The sequence below is a fragment of the Lissotriton vulgaris genome, chromosome 7 (genome assembly GCF_964263255.1).
Source record: "Lissotriton vulgaris chromosome 7, aLisVul1.2, whole genome shotgun sequence".
In the NCBI taxonomy this organism is placed as follows: domain Eukaryota; kingdom Metazoa; phylum Chordata; class Amphibia; order Caudata; family Salamandridae; genus Lissotriton; species Lissotriton vulgaris.
The window spans coordinates 592,336,146-592,358,730 of record NC_141695.1 but is presented as its reverse complement, the minus strand read 5'-3'; the positions used below and the strand labels follow the sequence as shown (position 1 = coordinate 592,358,730).

General features: G+C 46.6%; 1 protein-coding gene across 1 annotated transcript in view; it reads right to left on the bottom strand.

Annotated features, from left to right (window-relative positions):
* The window catches only part of UBE2O (ubiquitin conjugating enzyme E2 O), a 620,140-nt gene that overhangs the window by 270,087 nt on the left and 327,468 nt on the right, over window positions 1-22,585 (bottom strand). The window contains exon 8 of the mRNA XM_086930688.1: window positions 4,666-4,816. Within this exon, the coding sequence (XP_086786814.1) occupies window positions 4,666-4,816 (151 nt within the window). The remainder of the gene's footprint in view (window positions 1-4,665; window positions 4,817-22,585) is intronic.

The following is a 22,585-nucleotide window of genomic DNA, read 5'->3' as shown; positions in this document are numbered from 1 at the left end:
GGGAGCATTGTTACAGGAAATAGGACACAACCACCTTCACTATGGATGAGGGACCTCCCGGTCCCTAAATGGTATCCAAGGTCCGACATTAGGTGTTAATTTACCATTGTGCTTCAGCTGTTCCACCCTACGATGGATGAAGGAAGCTGGCCCTGGATATACTATACCAAAATGAGGTATAGTGTTCACAGAGTTCAGTGGAACCCCAAAGGTAGGCAGAGGTAAAAGTAGAATGCACCTTACTCTCTATTTGTGCTAGTGTGGGTGCGCAGTAAGGCTTTATCAGAGGGTAGATTGAGCATTTGTTGTGAAGGCAGCAAATGATAGTTACACACTCATTGACTGAACTCAGACCAATTTGGTTTGTATAAAAATATTATTTGGTTATATTTATTTTATAGAACCAAGCAAGCCTGGTACAGTTAAGTGTAAACGGTACTTTTCAAGGCAGGTTGAACAATACAAGCAAGCTGAATGAAAATGTCTGTTACAGGTTTGTAAATCTTTTCAATACAGTAACATTATTGTGAGATTACTTTACATATTACTTTATGTATTACTTTTTCTACTCAGTGCGATTAGATCACACTAGGACATTTCCTAGAAAAAAGTTAAGTATAACAGTTTTTAGTTTTTTGTAGTTTTTTAAGTTCTCATACAAACCCAGCTCCACACACAATAATTTTCAAGGAAGGACAGTCTATGTTTTCCTATGGAGAAAGTGTGGTTATCGGTTAACAGGTAAGTACTTGGTTGGGGAGTTGGTATTCTAGGGTTAGACCCAGGGTTCCCCCAAGGTCAAGGATGCACTCTCAAAGGACCCTCCGCGGCACTAGGGTGGTCGGGTGCAGAGGCCCAATGTTATCCAATGGCATAGAGTGCCCTGTTTTCAATGAGGATTCTCTGGGTGCAACAAAGACTGCAGGCTCGGGGACGAAGATCTTCTAAAAGTGACCACTGGTTGGAGAGGTAAGTTGGGATGCCTAAGTATGTTGGAACACCGTTGGTTGGGCCACCCAAGGCCATGGGGCGTATGGTGCAGGGGTGTCTTTAGGCGTCAGTTTTTTCTTACTAGCTCTGGTCGGGGGGATCCTCCAGAAAGAGGATGCAGGCTTCTCTTGGGGATTCGAGGAAGGTCAGAGATCACCAGATCTCAGGTCAGGATCGCCGGGGAGACCTCCTTGTGGTGTTGGGCCCCTCGAACTCGGGCCATGGGCGACAGGTGCAGACTTGCAAATTTGGCTGAGCCAGAGTCTGTGAGTGAGTAAATCCAGTGCTCATGGGAGACAAAGCATTTCTCGTTAAGGGCAGGTCTTTGTGGTTCTTGAGGTTGCTGGCTGCAGGACACACCAGGATTTCGCTGGAGCAGGTTCGAGGTGGGGACAGGCCAGTAGGGCTGAGGCTAAGTCAGTGGGCATCCTCCTCTTTGTTCAGCACTGTTTCTTCGGTCCCTGTTCTGGCAGATTCTTGTTTGAGGAGGCAAGGTTCAGGGTTGCCCATAAATACTAGATTTAGGGGCATTACAGGTAGGTAAAGGTTGGGGCCAATGGGTCCCTTCCTAGGGGTTGGTACACCCTCTATTATGTCACCCTCCAGTGGGAGGGGGGGGCATATGTCTCACTCTGGTTGGCTGGGTCCCTCCATCTGCAAGATGACAGCGACTGAGAGTTGTGCGTCACCTCACCTCCCGCACCAGAGGGGTGGGGTTAGCAAAGGTGGGCACACCTCCCTTCATCGCTTGGTTTTCCTGCCAATTCTCCAGCCCAAAGTGGGGGTCAGAACCGATGGGAAGCAGCAAAGGCCTGGGGTAGCTCACAAAGGCGGCACGCCTTTCAAGCTTCGTGGACCCTACCCATCCTGGGGGAGGAGGCTTGGCACCTCGTCCCAGAAACATGTCTGGTGGTGGCAGCGGGTGAGCAGCCACTCAGCCTGGACACTAGTGTTAGGTCGTTTTTCAGGAGGCATCTCTAAGAGTGTATTTTTCATTAAATCCCACACTGATATCAGTGTGGGTTTAATGTGCTAATAGGTTTGATACCAAACTTCCCAGTTTTGCAGAGGCCGGCCCCTGAAGGGGGCCTCGAGGGCCGGCGCCTTAACGGACGCCAGCGCCCAGGAAGGATCCGGTTTTAGCCGCCAGGAAGGGGCCTAAACTAGAAGGGGGCACTCTCGTCGCGGCAACAACTTGCGCCAGGATGTCGCTTAGGAACTGGGTCAATGGGGGGGACCAGGTGAGGACTGACCCTCCCCCAGGTGGCAGACCCGCCCTTTTCATGGCGGGGGAATCGGGGAGGAAGTTTAAGACGCCGCTCCCCCACACTGCAGCTCGTCACTTCATCGTGGAGCTGGGGGAGCGGCGCAGAAGAATTTTGAGTCCCACCCACCCACACCTAAGTACCAGCAGTGTCGCAGTGCTGGCGGATAAGAGAGGTACAGCGCTAATAAGTTTGATACCAAACTTCCCAGTTTTCAGTAAAGCCATTATGATGCAGTGGAGTTCGTAATGACAGACTCCCAGCACCATATGCTCTTTAATGGCATTACTGCACTTACAATGTCTACGAATTGGCTTGTACACAGTAGGGGTACAGGGCTCATGCACCTGTGCCCTCACCACTGGTAATGTGCACCCAGTTAGATGGGTGGCTGACCTACGCCAGGGCTGTGGATTGTAGGCATGGCACACAGGGATGTGGCACACAGGGATGTGTGCCATATGGACTCTTCACTTTGATCTGCACCAAAACACGCAGCCTGCAAATAAGTGTGTGTGTGTGTGTGTGTGTGTGGTGTGTGTGTGTGGTGTGTGTGTGTGGTGTGTGTGTGTGGTGTGTGTGTGTGGTGTGTGTGTGTGGTGTGTGTGTGTGTGTGTGGTGTGTGTGGTTGGTGGGTGTGGTTGGTGGGTGTGGTTGGTGGGTGTGGTTGGTGTGGGTGTGGTTGTGTGTGTGTGTGTGTGTGTGTGTGTGTGTGTGTGTGTGTGTGTGTGTGTGTGTGGCCTCTAAAGGTGGCACAATAAGTGCTGCAGCCCTTAGAGGCTTTCCCCGGCCACAGTGCCCTTGGTACCTGTGGTACCATTTGCAAGGGACTGACCTGTGGCCAAAGAGTGGCAACTGGGTTTTGTTTTTCATGCAGTTTAGCGAAAGAATATAGGCCCTGGGTACCTGTTTGGCCGGAACCCAGGGCACACTCAGCCAAAGTAGATCAGCAGTTTGGCAAAAAAATGGAGGCAACCATGCAAAAAGAAGGCACTTTCTTACAATGGAACAATCCCAAAGCAGATACCCTTCCATTACAGCTTTAGGGGGATGATCTTATCACCACTGCTAGCGCCCTCCAACACCAGGATTGAAGCCAAAGAGTAGAAAAGTTAAATGGGGGGAGGGCAGGGGGTACTGTATATACTCCCAATACTGCATCCAGCAGGTTCATATTCCTTCCCCACCGCAAAGGGCAGATACTCAAAATGTGTTAAATTAAATTAATGCTGTGGTTTGCCACCTACCACAGTACAATGTTTGCAAGAGGGAAGCTCAACTAACCTTTGAGATAAAAATTCTTTCCTTGTCAAACTTTTACATTACTGTTATTCTTGGTGCGACTGTGGCGACAACTATTCCTCACTTGTTTGACATGTTTTATAAACTGATAAAAAATAAGCTACCTGCCTTTAAGTCTGTGGTTGATGAAACAGAATATGGTACAACTAGCATCTGTTACCGTTTGAATGCTCGGAGATGCTTTTTGCATGTACAGTCTTGAACGAGAAATGTTTTCAGATATGGTCTTGGTGGAGGCTCAAACTCTGCTGCCAATAAATTCTGCCACGCACAAGGCTAATTGCCTGGATGTTTAGCTCTAAATATTTATAGCAGCTCAACACGAATGACAGTACTGAATTCTCTTTTACAGGACACATTTTCAGTTTCTTGAATCTCGTTGTCAAGCAGAAATATGAAGGAAGGCAGTCACTTTATCTCACATTCTACCCCCACTTTGACAAATTAAGCATCTATGCAAATGCCCTGGTGCATGAGGCAGAAATACAATACTTCCTAGAACATTTTAGTCATGTGCTTCCAAACTTCAGTGGAAAAGAGGGGACTGAATAGGAATTGAGTGGCCAAACCACTTGCTTTGTCAGAAAGTGAAGCAGCTTATCTTGTCAGCTTCAAGAATTTTTAAGACGTTTGAGGGCCAAATCTAAAGGCGCAACATATTGCATGCCAACATTTTCAAAGTGAGAGACTGAAGGAAAGGGGAAAACTGTATTTTCCCCATTGAGCTATATCAAAACAGAGGCAGTTTTAGGCAGGAGACACCTATAAAAGCTATTTTTCCTTCAATAATCGTCAGTCTCCCACCTGAATCGGGTCTATTTACATGAATGCACAATGAACTTCGTGTTATTCTTATTTACAAGGGAAAGTTAATATCACAAAGCAGTAATTATTTCATCTATTGCTGAAGAAAAGCAATCACAAATAGGCAGAAATAGAGCAAAATCTTAAAATTGCAACAGTATTTCACAATTCCCACCGTCTACAGAAAGGATGTCTTATTTAGAAGACTGAGATAAAATGTATCTGGTCCAACGTTGACTGTTTTCGGTCAGGACCATGTACGTACTACAATATGCTCAAGACAAACACTCAAAATAATAAATACCTTTTTAGCAACAGATCGTTCACCCACAAAGCAATTCTTTTCAGGGCACTCGCAGGTGACTTTTGCAGGCTCAATTTTTGCAGGAAACACATAGAGATACCTTTCACCCAGTTGCCTCTGTGTGTGATCAAAACAACCAAGACGCTTCACCCTAGATCAAAGAAATGAAGATGGTTAGAAACAGGCGGTGGACAACATTTATTTACTTATTTATACATTCTTAAAAATTGCACTCTGACTAGAGGTTATCAGTGTGCTTCCATATAAACTGTGGCAGTCCGTGCTTCAACTTGTTGAGAACATAGCAAAGGAACCAGCAGGAGAATTAGATCAAAACAATCCCCATGTAATATTGGCGTAATTAGTCAAGTGGCGGGAGGAGGAGGATATGAGTAAGGAGAACAACAGATAGGGAAAGATGCGAATGAGATCAACATGGTCACACAGTACAGCTGAATGAAAGGGCCAAAAGGAGATGAACAAGGAGGAAGTGATACATTGTGCTTAGAAGAATCTAGGTAACACTGCTGAGAAAGAGGTCAACTCTTGGTAGGAGCCAAAGTAAAGAGGGTATTGCAAAAGAGGAAAGTGGCATTAGAAAGCAAAAAAGGCTACACAAGGAAAGCTATACAATGTTATCAAGCTAGGGTGAGAGGGGCAGAGGAAGGGGATGGTCAAACCAAGACATAACACACATTAATATGGTACAGGTTCAGATTTCCAATCTAGGTCAAAACAGGAAGGTTTAAATTTTTTTATGGCAAGCCAATGTCATACGGTTCCTACAAATCAACTAGGACTGTGTAGCCAGCCAACATAAACGTCAAAATTATGCTGACTGAGTCCATCCATATCATAGAATGCAGGCATACTTCCTAGCCAGCTCACAGTGCCCCATCCGACCCCACAAACTCAAAACATGACCACACTAATTCCCCAAGGAAATCATAGAAACAGAGTTGCCCCTTTGTTGTTAATTAGGCATGCCCAGAGGGAGACACAAATGCATGAATTGGCTTTTCAAACATTTCAAATAAACAATTGTGCACCGAGCACTCCTGTTTTCTTCAATATTTTAGCTAAATCTAACCTAATGTTGTGATCTGTGTGCAGCAACTGAATGAGTATACCCAGGTACTCTACTAAGTAACATGCAAATGTGGCTGGCCAACAAAAGTTAGCACAGGCTCAGTTGCGCACAACTTATTATAAAATTCTAATGATCAAACCTTTTTTATAAACATTTCAACACATTTTTATTCATATGTACGTTGTAATTCAATCAAGTTTTTTAACACAACCTTCTGCGTTTATACATTTACACATGAGTTTTCATTAACAAAATAAAGACAAAAAATTTGTACATTTAAAAAACAACATGGAATTTCTTGTATGTATCAAAATCCGCCCAATGCATTTCGGGACAGAAGCAGGGTCCCTTCGTCAGGGGCAATGCTGAAAAATAACATGTACAGGCACATCAGTCTCTATGCATCTAATATATACATCTATATACATCTGATTCATCACATTTCTTATGTTTTCCACCACCAAAATTACACCCATAGTGCATAAACCAATAAATACACCTTAGACCAGAAGAGCATGTATGGACTACTTACAAACACACACGAATGACTCTATTTCCTTCAAGCCGCGTTTCTCCTTGGTCCACAAAACAACTAAAAAAACAATATAAACGCTATTCAAACCTACCGCCAGCATAACCCTCGAGTGAAAACTTAAACCACAACTGATTCACCACATGTTAATTGCATACCTGCATATGCCTCAGTAATACGCGAGTCCTCTGTCGAATGTAACGTAATCCTCATTCAAAATCTATCTGTAACACACAAGGAGAAAGCACTAAATAATTTGATTGCTTCCGCATGAAACCACAACTAAGTACATCGCGCTCAACCAAACCTTACCATCTATGTTCAAAAACGCCGCTCTTCAAAACCAATCCGCCAGGTATTCATCCACAACTCGGAGATCTCCCGCGTTTGCAATGCCAGCGCCATTGCCTGGATAAATTGCCATAACCTGCCTCCCTATTGGTTGAGCTCCAGAGACTCTACACCAATCAAGGGCACCGAGCCAAACCTAGTCGTGTACGTCACACGTTGTCAAGGCGACCGGATTCTACAACCACCATGGTTATCCGCCTCGATATACTATAAGCTTCAATCGGCAATATCAAAATATAGTTGTTTAGCAGATATTAAACAAGTGTGTTCAATGCCCGAAGACATGAATGAGACAACGCAGAAATAAACGTCTCATCACTAAATAAACCACCGACGTTCGACGCACGCAAAACTTAAAAACATCGGTCACATTGAAAACAAACGTAACTTTATTAGACCCAAGCCTGACACGCGATCATCACTCTCTATGATCACTACCACAAAGCTCTGTGCATCATGCCAAATAACAAAAAAATAAACAGTGAGGAAAGAAAGAAATGTGTTGTAAAAAAACATAAACCAGCGCTGTGTATATGTTTAGATGACGAGACAATATCAGAGATATCAGTTGTTAATATAACTTCAAAATAGAACAATAATATGTACATCCTTCTATTGATTCAATATATGACATTAGCAACACTTTTATAATGGTCATCACAAAAAGCTACTCAGCTCAATCCGGTCATTTAGTCCCCCAGGGGTCAGTGTCCCCAACATTTTTATCCAAAATGATTCTCTCTGCAGTAATTTCTTACTCCTGTCACTACCCTCGCTAGGTGTTACAATTTCAAGGATAGTGAATCTAAGTTGGGCTATGGTGTGTTTTTTCTCCAACCAATGTGTTGCTAAGGATGATGTCATTGATTTGTTACGTATTCTGCTTTTATGTTCTGAAATACGAATTTTCAGCTTCCGCTCAGTTTTCCCAACATATAAAAGTCCGCATGGACATTTGATAGTGTAAATGACCTGATTGTTGTTACAGTCTCCCTCGTATTTCAACTTGATGGTCCTTCCAGATTGAGGATGCGTGATCGCATTACCAACCATTACATTATTACAATGCACACAGTTTGTACATCTCCTCATCCCTTTGTAATCCTTCTTTTTTTCAATCTCTGTGTGTTTCAACAATTCTTTTAGGTTTTTAGACCGAGTATATGCAAACAACGGCTTATCACTGAAACTGTTGTTGAAATCATTTTCTTGCTGGAGAAGTTCCCATCTTTGGTGTATGATGTTTTTTAGTTTTTGTGAGTTAACTGAGTATTTTGAAACAAACACACTACGTCTCTGTGCTTCTTTTTGTTTTTGTATTAGTAAGTCAGTCCGGTTTTTTTCAATTGCCTTGCTCTGTGCTGTATCCAATATATCCCTGGGATAGCCTCTTTTTATGTAGTTCTCCTTGTATTCCTTGATATACTCAATACATTCATTTTGTCCTGTGACTATTCTCCTGATCCTCAAGAATTGTGAGTATGGAAGATTCTTTAATAAATTCGGAGGATGAAAGCTCTGAAAGAGCAACATGCTGTTCTTATCAGTTGGTTTGCGGTACAAGGAGGTATTGATCCTTTCTCCATCCAATTCTACCATTACATCTAAATATGCTATTTTTGATCTACTCACGGTGTGTGTCACTTGAATGCGTGGATTTCTTGAGTTTAATGACGCAATATTCTGATGTAATTGTGCTTCTGTGCCAGACCATATTACAAAAATATCATCAATGAAACGACAAAAAAATTCAAGATGTTCTGTCCATTCTTTGTGAGCAAAGACATGTTCTTGCTCAAATTTTGCCATGAAGGTATTTGCAAATACTGGAGCCCCAGTAAAACCCATTGACGTTCCATTCAACTGCATGTAGAATCTTTCGGCCCATTGGAAATAGCTGTTTTTCAAACAGAACTGTGTTAATTCTATTAAGAACAATGGGTTAATTTCCAATTCTGGATGTTGCAATAACATCCACTCTTCAGCTTCCAGTCCGTCCGTGTGTCCAATCGAAGTGTACAAAGATACAACATCTATAGTACATAGAATGTATTCTTTATCTGCCTGTAAACTGACCGATGTCAACTTCACTAAAAAATCAGTTGTATCCTGTATGTATGTATGCCATTTTTGGATGAGTGGTTGCAAAAAATAATCAATTATTTGCCCAGCCGGTTCAAAAATTGAGTTACAACCTGCCACTATTGGTCGAAATGGTGGATCTACCAGCGACTTGTGCACTTTTGGCAACATATAGATCTTGGGTTTACTTGGATTTTGTATCATCAGAAACTTTGCCATGTTTGGTGTAATCCAGTCTTCATCAATTGCTTTGTTTATCAGAGATTGTAATATCTTTTGAATTTCACTAGTGGGGTCTCTTTGTAACAGTAAATAGGTGTTAGTATCATTCACATGTTCCTCCACTTTTCGCTGATAGAACACTGTATCCATGAGTACTAGCGCTCCCCCTTTGTCCGCTTTCTGAAATGTTAATTCTGTTTTTCTAGATAATTGAGCCAATATGCTTCTTTCCAGTCTACTCAAATTATTAGGTGTTTTTCTGTTTTGTCGGTAGTTTAATTTCTTGAGATCCTTTGTTACCAATGTTTCAAAAAGATCAAGTGTTTTGTGTGAAGCGGGCGCCTCGAATGTACTCTTTGGTCGAAAAACTTCTACTTTTTTTTCTCCTTGGGTATCATCTGTGGGAACTACATTGTCGAAAAAATTCCTCAGTCTCAAAATTCTCATAAACTTATAGAAGGCAATTTCATCTTCAAATTTGGAGCCCATATAAGTAGGAACAAACGTAATGCCTTTATTGAGAACTCTTTCTTCATGTCTGGTCAAAGAATATTTTGAAATGTTTATTACGAGGGTTTCCCCTGGCTCCGTAATCCTTTTTTCAGTTGTTTTTCCTTCTCTTTTTCTTTGTCCTCTCCTTGTTTTTTTGTTAGTTCTTGTTCTGGCGGACGATCTATTTCCACTACCTCGGTTAAAAAAGACACCTGTGGGCTTGATGTACTAGCTTTTTCTGTTTGAGTTATGTTTGATAACTGTGTTGTTTTTATAGGTGCTCGAGATGAGTCTATATCACGGTCTATGGCTAGACTTTCTTCCGATGAGGTTGTTGTTGGTCGTCGAGTAAAGCGTCTCTGGGCATACACCTCTGCCCAGGTGTATGCCTCATTCAACTTATAATCGATTGTATCCCTCTTAAATTTTCTAAGTTTAGTCTCCTGTAACTCTTTTCCATATTCATCCAATTTGATATTGAGATCACTCAAAAATCTCCCGAGTTCTTCTTCTGTCATACGTTCAGAGAGATCAGATTTAATAGCAAAAATTTCAGTTTTCAGTTCATCAATAGTTTTTGCTAGTTCTTCAATGATAAGGAGGATTAAATCCAACGAGCATTTGTTTAATATTTGATACCATTTCTCCATGAATTGAGCATTGTTCTTCAAGCGATACAGCATGGGTTTAATTGATAACCTAAGTCCCCTCGGTATTCGTTTAACCTTATGGTATTGAACCAAAGTAGAAGCATGTAATCTCTGATTGAGTTCACGTCGAGATGCAAATTCTAATTGTTTCAATTGATGTCCTATGGATGTGCTGTGTGCCTGTAAATTCGTGACTTCACTGATTAAGCCATATACTTCAGTTGCTTGTTCAGCTGTGTATCCTCTTGTTGTTGCTCTATTTTCCGTTAGAGAAGCTATTGCTTCAAAAGACATTTTGAACTGATTGTGGTAGCTGAGGGTGCTCTGGAGCTAAGGTGGGTAACGTAAAGAAATAAACAATTGTGCACCGAGCTTGAGGATCAGGAGAATAGTCACAGGACAAAATGAATGTATTGAGTATATCAAGGAATACAAGGAGAACTACATAAAAAGAGGCTATCCCAGGGATATATTGGATACAGCACAGAGCAAGGCAATTGAAAAAAACCGGACTGACTTACTAATACAAAAACAAAAAGAAGCACAGAGACGTAGTGTGTTTGTTTCAAAATACTCAGTTAACTCACAAAAACTAAAAAACATCATACACCAAAGATGGGAACTTCTCCAGCAAGAAAATGATTTCAACAACAGTTTCAGTGATAAGCCGTTGTTTGCATATACTCGGTCTAAAAACCTAAAAGAATTGTTGAAACACACAGAGATTGAAAAAAAGAAGGATTACAAAGGGATGAGGAGATGTACAAACTGTGTGCATTGTAATAATGTAATGGTTGGTAATGCGATCACGCATCCTCAATCTGGAAGGACCATCAAGTTGAAATACGAGGGAGACTGTAACAACAATCAGGTCATTTACACTATCAAATGTCCATGCAGACTTTTATATGTTGGGAAAACTGAGCGGAAGTTGAAAATTCGTATTTCAGAACATAAAAGCAGAATACGTAACAAATCAATGACATCATCCTTAGCAACACATTGGTTGGAGAAAAAACACACCATAGCCCAACTTAGATTCACTATCCTTGAAATTGTAACACCTAGCGAGGGTAGTGACAGGAGTAAGAAATTACTGCAGAGAGAATCATTTTGGATAAAAATGTTGGGGACACTGACCCCTGGGGGACTAAATGACCGGATTGAGCTGAGTAGCTTTTTGTGATGACCATTATAAAAGTGTTGCTAATGTCATATATTGAATCAATAGAAGGATGTACATATTATTGTTCTATTTTGAAGTTATATTAACAACTGATATCTCTGATATTGTCTCGTCATCTAAACATATACACAGCGCTGGTTTATGTTTTTTTACAACACATTTCTTTCTTTCCTCACTGTTTATTTTTTTGTTATTTGGCATGATGCACAGAGCTTTGTGGTAGTGATCATAGAGAGTGATGATCGCGTGTCAGGCTTGGGTCTAATAAAGTTACGTTTGTTTTCAATGTGACCGATGTTTTTAAGTTTTGCGTGCGTCGAACGTCGGTGGTTTATTTAGTGATGAGACGTTTATTTCTGCGTTGTCTCATTCATGTCTTCGGGCATTGAACACACTTGTTTAATATCTGCTAAACAACTATATTTTGATATTGCCGATTGAAGCTTATAGTATATCGAGGCGGATAACCATGGTGGTTGTAGAATCCGGTCGCCTTGACAACGTGTGACGTACACGACTAGGTTTGGCTCGGTGCCCTTGATTGGTGTAGAGTCTCTGGAGCTCAACCAATAGGGAGGCAGGTTATGGCAATTTATCCAGGCAATGGCGCTGGCATTGCAAACGCGGGAGATCTCCGAGTTGTGGATGAATACCTGGCGGATTGGTTTTGAAGAGCGGCGTTTTTGAACATAGATGGTAAGGTTTGGTTGAGCGCGATGTACTTAGTTGTGGTTTCATGCGGAAGCAATCAAATTATTTAGTGCTTTCTCCTTGTGTGTTACAGATAGATTTTGAATGAGGATTACGTTACATTCGACAGAGGACTCGCGTATTACTGAGGCATATGCAGGTATGCAATTAACATGTGGTGAATCAGTTGTGGTTTAAGTTTTCACTCGAGGGTTATGCTGGCGGTAGGTTTGAATAGCGTTTATATTGTTTTTTTAGTTGTTTTGTGGACCAAGGAGAAACGCGGCTTGAAGGAAATAGAGTCATTCGTGTGTGTTTGTAAGTAGTCCATACATGCTCTTCTGGTCTAAGGTGTATTTATTGGTTTATGCACTATGGGTGTAATTTTGGTGGTGGAAAACATAAGAAATGTGATGAATCAGATGTATATAGATGTATATATTAGATGCATAGAGACTGATGTGCCTGTACATGTTATTTTTCAGCATTGCCCCTGACGAAGGGACCCTGCTTCTGTCCCGAAATGCATTGGGCGGATTTTGATACATACAAGAAATTCCATGTTGTTTTTTAAATGTACAAATTTTTTGTCTTTATTTTGTTAATGAAAACTCATGTGTAAATGTATAAACGCAGAAGGTTGTGTTAAAAAACTTGATTGAATTACAACGTACATATGAATAAAAATATGTGTTGAAATGTTTATAAAAAAGGTTTGATCATTAGAATTTTATAATAAGTTGTGCGCAACTGAGCCTGTGCTAACTTTTGTTGGCCAGCCACATTTGCATGTTTTCAAACATTTCAGCAATAGTATTCTTGTCTAAAAAAACATGAGCTGAAATTCGTGGCAGAAGGAAACAAAGCATTGTTAACAGCAATACAAGAATGGTGAAGAAGATAAACGGTTCAACCATTGTGACAGTATTGTGTAATTCTATGAATATATGATAATGCACATACTTCCATCTAATTTACGAGTTACCTTCGGTAACTATGTATCTGGTAGAGACGATTCTAGCTGCAGATTCCTTCACGTAGAACTATCCCCAGGCGAGAGATAGGATCCGGAAAACCTTTCTGCCACAGCATCTCTGCGCGCCGGGGGACGGCACCACGCGACTCCGCCCTGACGTCGTCCGCGTTCATACATCAGCGAGGATACATAAGTACCACCCCGGAGCGCCTACGTTGGGTTTCTTCAGAGAACTTTTGCACGCCACAACGCGGAGCCATCACAAACTAAACTATGAGAATACTGGAACAGTGTGTGAAAACCCAACTATACAGAAGGGAAAGAAATGAAAGGTGAGGAACAGCACCATCCAGAATAGTGCCAGGCACTAAGGCACCAAGTCAAGGAATGAAAGAATAGAGCGCAGCTACCGCAAGCAAGCCTGCAACCAACAAAACAGCCTCCCTGGAGGCAGAAATCATGTGATAAAGGGCACAGCAGAAGAAGTCTGTAACTACCGACAGGAGCCAAGAAGGGGTCCAAGGCCAGAATGGCAGAGCAATGACAATTCATCCCCCAACAACACCAGCCGGTGTGTGGGGGGGGGGGGGAATGTCCCTAAAAGAATCAAGGGTCAAGACCCAGCCTGGGGACCTCAACCCCGAGGACTGTAAGCGTCAGAAGTGCAAGCAACACAAGGAAGCAGGGCACAAACTAACCCTACATTGGAGACCAAATGCATGGGCACCGAAGCACCCAGGCATTTGTCACCCGATGTAATGTAATGTAATGTAATGTATGTGGTCTTGTAAAGCGCACTGCTGCCCTGAGGCATCGTGGCGCTGTAGACCGCTGGGGAACCCGTCCTGGCTATCCCTGTGAGATGTACCCTACTGGGTATCTCCAAGGTGAAACCAGGCATCCCCGGCAAATGTGGGGGGCCGTTGTAGAGATGAGGCAAGCTAATGCCCAGAGCTGCCGAGTGTGATCCCTGGTTAGAGTAGGCACCGAGGTGAGAATTATCGAGTCCGCTGACCCTGGTCCACGACCCTGCCGCGTCTGGAATTGAACACTGGTCCCGGGCCGTTATCTGCTTCCGGGTCTGCCGCCTCTAACCAGTGAGCCACACCACTCCACTAATCACCAGAAAGAAGGAATGGAGCAACAACAATGACAACTAGGCTAGCATACTCCTAGGGAGGGAGTAAGAAAAAGGCACTCGCAGAGGAACGCTGTCCTGAAGCAGGCGTGTGTAGAAGACAGAGAAGGGTTCTTGCAGAAACGGGGAGGAAGGACGGGTCATGAAGGAATCTGCAGCTAGAATCGTCTCTACCAGATACATTGTTACCGAAGGTAAGTAACTCGTACATCTGATAGAGACTACTAGCCGCAGATTTCTTAACATAGAACAGATACCCTAGACATACCCAAAGGGGAGGAGGGTCTGCGAGAAGACCTCTCTCGCTCAGAGGAGCGCAAGACCCCCCCAGCAGGGGACCAGTCACAGGGACAGGGAAAAATAGCCTGGCCACCGCACCAGGAGATGAGTCACAGGACCTAAGCTGAAGAGAACCTCAGCATTGTGGAGGAAGGAGTAGTTTCTGTCCTGTAACTCCAGTTCTGTAGTAGGGGTATCTCTGTTATAGTCATAATCTAGTGAATAGTCCCGCCCATGTGCGTGGACCCCGGCAATCAAAAATAATCTCTTAAGTTGTCAAAATAATGCAGAAACTGCAAAGACACTTAAGAGAGAATTTAAAGACAAATAATGCAGCCTATATCCACAGGCTACACTGTCCAGTACTTCAACTAGAAAATTCCACCAAAAAACACCACACACAACACAGCCTGCCAGTTTCTACCATAGAGAAACTTGCCTCCCCCAGTCAAAGACTCTAGAATGATAGAGAGGAAGGTAGGGACAGACAAGCCCCATAGGCTGCCATTATGTGGCTTAAATAGGATACTGTGCCTTTAAGAGAACTTTCCAGAACTTCTCCCAGTATCCCAGAATGCATAGCAGGTCCCTCTACTTTCAGTTCTTTTTGAAGGCGAAGCACGCCAGACCTGTCGCATTCCTTACATGATGAAATATCTCCACCGGGGAGGAGGGCGGGCGCTTATGACTATAACAGAGATACCCCTACTACAGAACTGGAGTTACAGGACAGAAACTACTCCTTCTGTAGTAGGGGATCTCTGTGTATAGTCATAATCTAGTGAATAGAATGGCAAGCCCATCCCCACACCAAAGCGGCGGTGGAGAATAAACACATAACGCCACTACTGTGCGAACAAATTCCGCAGCGAAGCCTGCCCAACCTGAGCATCTGCCCTGGCGTCAGTATCCAGGCAGTAATGTTTAGCAAAGGTATGAACCGACTTCCAAGTGGCTGCCTTGCAGATTTCAGCAATCGGCACGTTACGGAGCAGAGCCGTCGTGGCAGCTTTGCCCCTGGTGGAATGAGCCTTAGGCTTACCTCCTAAGGTCTTATTAGCCTTTTGATAACACAATTGTATGCAGGACACAATCCACTTAGAGATGGACTGCTTAGAGGTCGCAAGACCCGTCCTGACCGATCCATAATTGATGAACAACTGGTCAGACCTACGAATATCTTTGGTTTTATCCAGATAAAATTTCAACACCCTCCCAACATCCAGGGAATGGAGAGACCTCTCCGCTGGGGATGAAGGGTTCTGAAAAAACGTAGGCAAAGTTATGGTCTGGTTGACATGAAAATCAGAAATAACCTTGGGAAGAAATTTAGGGTGAGTACGCATAACAACCTTAGCAGCATGAAATACAGTATAAGGTTCATTACAACACAACGCCTGAATTTCACTCACCCTGCGGGCCGATGTAATGGCCACGAGGAACGCCGCCTTCCAGGACAGGTGCTGCAGCGAAGCCTTATGAATAGGTTCAAAAGGTTCCTTCATCAACCTGGACAGCACCACATTCAAATCCCATGAAGGCGAGGGAAGCCTGACAGGAGGGAATACTTTCTTCAACCCTTCCAGAAAGTCTTTGATCACAGGGATCTGGAAAAAGGAAGTCTGTGAAGGGCATTTCCTGTAGGCCGTCAATGCAGCCAGATGAACCTTAATGGAATGCACATTAAGGCCAGACTGCGCCAAGTGTAAAAGGTAAGGGAGGAAGACATCTTCCTTACAGGTGGTAGGGTCATGGTTCTTAGACTGGCACCAGATACAAAACCTCTTCCACTTGTAAGCATAAGAAGTCCGAGTGGAAGGTCTTTTAGACTCCTTCAGTATGTCCATGCAATCATCGGGCAGATTCAGATGGCCATATTGCACTATCTCAGGAGCCATGCCGCCAAACTCAAAGACGAGAGGTTGGGGTGTAACATCCGTCCCCCGAACTTCGTGAGAAGGTCCGGCCTGCACGGCAACCGAATGTGAGGAAGGAGAGACCGGTGAAGTAGGTCCGTGAACCACCACTGCCTGGGCCACTCCGGGGCGATGAGTATCATCCGAGCCCTGGACCGGGCCAGCTTGATGAGCACTGCCGGAATCAGGGGAATGGGAGGAAAGGCGTACAGAAAGCTGTTTGGCCAGTTGATCCATAACGCATTCCCCAGCGTCCCTTGCTGGAAGTACCTGGAGGCGAAGTCTCTGCACTTGCTGTTTTCGGCGGTGGCGAACAAATCTACGTCTGGAGTTCCCCACCTTGCGAAGACTTCTCCTAGTACTTTGTCGTTTATGACCCATTCGTGGTTTTCCTGAACCAGTCTGCTCAGTGCGTCTGCCTGAACATTCTGCACACCTGGTAGATGGGTGGCCGTTATCGTCAGTCCTCTGTCTAGGAGCCAGTGCCAGATTGTCTGCGCCTCCTGTGACAGAGTGCGTGATCTCGAGCCCCCCTGCTTGTTGAGGTAATACATCGTGGTGGTATTGTCAGTCTGTACAAGCAGAGAGTTGGTCTGGAAGGACGGAAGAAAGGCCTTCAGCGCCAAGTGAACAGCCCTGAGTTCCAGGAAATTGATGTGATACGTGGCCTCCATCGGCGACCATGTACCTTGAATCTGTAGAGTCCCGGAGTGCGCTCCCCATCCCAGGAGAGAAGCATCCGTCACGACAGTCTGCGTGGGAATGTCCTTGTGAAAGGGAACCCCTCTGAGGAGATTCTCCGCCGAACACCACCACTTCAGAGACTGAAGAGCATGCAGCAACAGTCGAATCTTGTCGTCCCAAGATCCTTTCCTCTGATCCCACTGGTCCTCCAAGTACTCCTGCAGCGGTCTCATGTGCAGCCGTGCGTGTGGCGTCAGGAAGATACAAGAGGCCATCGATCCCAGTAGAGAAGACACCGTCCTCACTGTTGTAGATGGAGTTGTCCTAAGAGCCTGAGCCTTCCGAAGTAGTGATAATCGTCGCTCTTCCGAAGGAGACACGCTTGCTGACAGCGTATTGATGGAGGCTCCCAAGTACTGTATGCATTGGACCGGAGTCGGGACAGACTTGGCCATGTTGATGTGCAGCCCCAGTTTGCTCAAAAGAACGCACGTCTTCTGGAAGTGTGCTCGCGCTTCCGCGAAGGAGGATGCCTTGATCACCCAATCGTCCAAGTACGGGTAGACGAACACCTTGTTTTTCCTCAGGTGTGCTGCTACCATCGCCATGCACTTCGAGAATGTTCTCGGCGCAGACTGCAGTCCGAATGGGAGTACTGTGTATTGATAGTGATTGGTGCCGACTTGGAACCGCAGGAACTTCCTGTGTTTGTGTGCAATGGGCACATGGAAGTAAGCATCCTGTAGGTCTATAGCGCATAGCCAGTCTCCCCGTTGCAACTGAGGGTAAATCTGATGCAACGACAGCATGCAAAACTTTTCCCTGCAAATCCATTTGTTTGCCTGTCGCAAGTCCAGAATGGGCCTGAACTCGTTCTTGTCCTTCTTGCGAACCAGAAGGAACCTGGAGTACAGTCCTCTTCCTCTCTGAGACAGAGGTACGTCTTCTATCACCCTTTTCCTCAACAGGATATCCGCTTCCGCCTGAAGCTCGCGCAGCTGAAACTGCGAGCTGACCGGGGGAATTGCTGGAGGAGGGCTGGTGAACCGCAGACTGTATCCATTGCAAACAATATTCAGCACCCACTTGTCCTGAGTAATTTTTCTCCACCGGAGTGGGTAACAGATCCGGGGGAAGTAGGTTCCTAGGGCCTAGACCCAGCCTGGCCCTAGGGCGCTGGGGCCGACTGCTGGACTCCCGTGCCCTTCTGGCGCTTCTGGAACGGCTTACGGAACTGGTGTTGCTGTTGCGATTGCCCCGAAGCCTGGCCCCGTCCTCAGCCTTGCCTGCCGAACCGCCGTTGGAAAGGGCGGTACGTCTTCTTGGTCTCTTTAGGCTTCTCCAAGCCCACAGCCGTTAGCGTCTCGGCCTCCGCCTTCATGCGGGCCATCTCATCGTCCGCATGCTTGCCGAAGAGGGTCTCACCGGAGAATGGTAGGTTGGCCACCCTCTGCTGTGCGTCCGGTTTCAAGGACGTAAGCCGGAGCCATGCGTGGCGTCGTTGGTTGACTCCATGGCAAAATCCGTGAGCAGCCAACAGGGAAGAGCCCGCTGCAGCGCTAATAATGTGGTTCGCCACCAGCATCCCCTCACTCAGCACTTCCATGAAGTCCTCAAGCTTCTCCCGAGGTAAATGTTCTGCAAACCTCTCGAGGGAGTCCCAGAGGGCGCGGTTGTATCGGCCCATTAGCGCCGTGGCACTCGCAGCTTTCATGGAGGTAGCGGAGGTTCCACAGACTTTCCTCCCCGCCGAATCCATCCACCTGGACTCCTTATCCGGGGGGACCGTGGAGGACGGAGTGGTGGCATGCTGCTTGCGGGCCGCCGTCACAATGACAGAGTCAGGAGGGGGTTCCGTTCTCAGGAAGGCCGGATCCGAATTCGGAGCCCGGTATTTCTTCAGCAACCTCGATGGAGCCGCCCTCGTCACCGCAGGGGTGAGAAACAGGGCCATAGCCGATTCCTCCAGGCCCGGCACCAGAGGCAGGAGAGGACGAGACAGGTGTTTTTGATGTAAAGTCTCAAAAATGACTGACGTCTTCGGAGTAGGCACCGTCAGGGATATGCCCAGCTTCGCAGCGCCCCTTAAAAGGACGTCATGGAACGCCACCAGGTCATCTATCGGGGACACTCTCGTGTCCGGTGACCCCGATAGGGTAGGAGAATAATCCCTGGTCCCAGAGGACCTCGTGTGTGAGCGAGATTCGCGCCTCCTATGGCGGCGTCTCGACCTCGTGGATGATCTGCGTCGAGACCTCTCCCTTCTCCTAGAGCGAGAGCGAGACCTGCCCGCCCGCAGCCGCGCCGTCAGTTTACGTGGAGGGGTCTTCCTCGGCTCCTCACGGGGTTTCGGTTTAGGGGTCCCCTTCGAAAGAACAGGCAGAGACGGCAGAGGAAGTGGACCTCGGTGGAGGAAGCTTCGGTTGCGGGGCGGGCCCATGCGGAGGGACCGGAGGTGGTGGAGGGTCTCCTGAAGGGAGTGGAGGTTTGGGTGGAGGATCCTCCTTAGGAACCGGAGGAGGGGTCGGAGTCCTAGGCCGAGAAGGTGTGTACACTTCTGAGTACACCGAGCCCGGTGACCCCTTAGGCGAAGGGTGCGGAGAGCCAGCCCCATCAGCAGGTGACCGCTTCCTCTTGCGTCCTCCACTTGCGTGACTTCTGGGACTAGAATCCCTCTTGCGCCGTTTTGGAGAGGCTGACCGACTCCTAGACGCTGACCGCTGTCTGCTCGATGCAGAGCGTCGCTTATCTGGCGTCGAATGCCGCTTCCTCGACTCCGGAGTCGACCGCCGTCTCCTCGGCGTCGACCCTCTTGTCCTCGACGTCGACCTCTTCTTCCGCGACGTCGTACGCCGCCTCCTCGACGTCTAGCGTTCCGTCTTAGACGACGAACGTCGCCGTCTCCTTGATGCTCTCGACGTTGAGGAGCCCCTCGACGTCGACCGGTGCTTCGACGACGATCGACGGTATTGCCTCGACGGCGAGCGTCGATGTCGCCTCGACGGCGATCGTCTGTGTCGCCTCGACGGCGAGCGTCGATGCTTGTCACTCCGCCTTCGGCGTCGGTAGGAAGACCTCGACGTCGACGAAGACGTAGACGGTGGCTTCGACGGCGTCACGTCTTCTCGACCCGGAGCCCCGGGGAGAAGGAGAGCACACCGCCGTCATCCCTCTCGACGTCGTCGAAGCAATCAACGCCGACGGAGACCGGGACCGTTTGCTGGACTCCCTGCCCCTGGGGAGCCCCCCAGAGGCCTCAGCAGAGGCAGAGGGAGCCTTCCCAGCCTGCCTCGACCCACCTGCAGCCTGCAGACGCCTCTCCTCAAGGCCAGAAAGCCTGATCTTCAGCCTGTCCCTCAGAGTCCTAGCAGAAAACTGCTGGCAGATGACACAATCCTCAGGGACATGATCTTCAGGGAGGCACACGATGCAGACATCATGGGGATCACTCTTGGCCTTCTTCCTCCCACATGCTGGGCACTTATCAAAAAGGCCAGGCATTTTAGAGCCCTAAAACGCCTAAAACAGCACAAAAAGGAGAAAGAGAAACACCAAGAAGTAAACTGCAACACTTTTAGAACTCAAAAGTGCCAAAATATCCAATAAACCCTTGAAAAAGGGAGAGCTCAATGCCAGGGTCCTGTAAGCAGGAGCCGGAAAAAAGAACTGAAAGTAGAGGGACCTGCTATGCATTCTGGGATACTGGGAGAAGTTCTGGAAAGTTCTCTTAAAGGCACAGTATCCTATTTAAGCCACATAATGGCAGCCTATGGGGCTTGTCTGTCCCTACCTTCCTCTCTATCATTCTAGAGTCTTTGACTGGGGGAGGCAAGTTTCTCTATGGTAGAAACTGGCAGGCTGTGTTGTGTGTGGTGTTTTTTGGTGGAATTTTCTAGTTGAAGTACTGGACAGTGTAGCCTGTGGATATAGGCTGCATTATTTGTCTTTAAATTCTCTCTTAAGTGTCTTTGCAGTTTCTGCATTATTTTGACAACTTAAGAGATTATTTTTGATTGCCGGGGTCCACGCACATGGGCGGGACTATTCACTAGATTAGGACTATACACAGAGATCCCCTACTACAGAACACCTGCCCCACAGGGAATGTATGAGAATGACAAAAAAGGCAACCCAGCCTTCACCAACAGGAGAAGCATGGGTAATACAAAGGAGGCCAAAACACCAAGCCCAATCGACAAACCAGGGACCTCCACCGGAAGCCCCAAAGGTACAGACAACGCAGAGGAAGAAGAGTCCAAGGAGAAGAGGCAGAAGCACGGCAAAGCCCTCCACCGGGAAATATACCCAGTGACTAGGGCAGTCGAGCCCATCACAGCCTGAAGACAAGACAGAACGGCGCCTCGGCAATAAGCAGGAATAAGAATGTAATCTCACAATGGCCCCGCAGGACAGAAGCGCGAGCGTCAGGGCCCCCGCCAAGGCATCCAGCCACAGAACAGAAAAGCAGACGGGGCAGCCAGCCGCTGCCTACACTACGAAACTTAACGCTCGGACCACGTCGGGCTCAAAACAACGGCAAGGCCAGTAAACCGCCAAGAACGACCCCTAAAGGGGACCGCCCCGGACAGAACGGATCCACGAAGCAGTGTGATCAGCTAGAAAAGAAGAAGAGAAACTAGTAGGACAGACCAGGCCGCCAAAACAGGAAACGGCAGGCAAGGGCAAAACAACGTGGCCCAACGCCGTAGGGCCAAGCCATGCCCCAGTAAGGGCCAAAGACCACACCATTGTAATACAGCCACACCAGGAAGGGCAGCGAACACACAAGGAGGAGTCCAACCCTCCCCATGTAAGACAGGGCTATACAATAGCTACATGTACCCCAAATAGGGCAGGACACGTCCCAGGAAAGCATGGAAACCACTCTTAGGGAAAAAACAATCCTGCATCAGAGGACAAAATCATAAACCTGTGGCAGAAACCAAAGAAGTCTTCGTAATCAGCAGGAAAGCACAGGCGCACCAACAAAAGGGGGCTGGACCAGCAGCCAACTGAAGAGCGGGGCCAACCAAGGACCCCGAGGACACACTAACCCTCACAGAAAGTGTAACAGCCACTCCAAAAAACAAATACCAGGAGCAAGTGGGATAACGCCTCCCACCAAGACTCGGAGGATCAGCAAACCAACTTACTGGGGAGTAGGAGGACGGAGCCCCGCAAGAAGACGCAGAATGGCGGAGTCTGCATGAGTATTAAACAGCAGGACCCTGTCAAAAGGGAGGTCGACCAGACGTGCTCTAATATTTTCAGGAAAAACAGCATCGCGTAGCCAAACATGGCGACGGAGAGCCACAGAAGTAGCCATAGCACGGCCAATAGCATCGGCAACATCCAAAGCTGCACGAAGAATAAACGCGGCCAACTCTCTACCATCCAACACATGGCCCCGCAGATCAGCACAGGCACCCTCATGAGAGACATGAGAAAGCAGGGACTCCACAGAATCCCAAGGGCTAGAAGAAGCCCTGGTCAGCACGCACAAAGTGTTAAGCGCCCTCACGGCAACACTGGAAGAAGCAAAGACATTATGTCCCCAAGAATCTAACCACCGGGCCTCCCGAGACGGAGGGAACAACACCACAGGTAAACACGGAAAGGTATTTCACAGTAG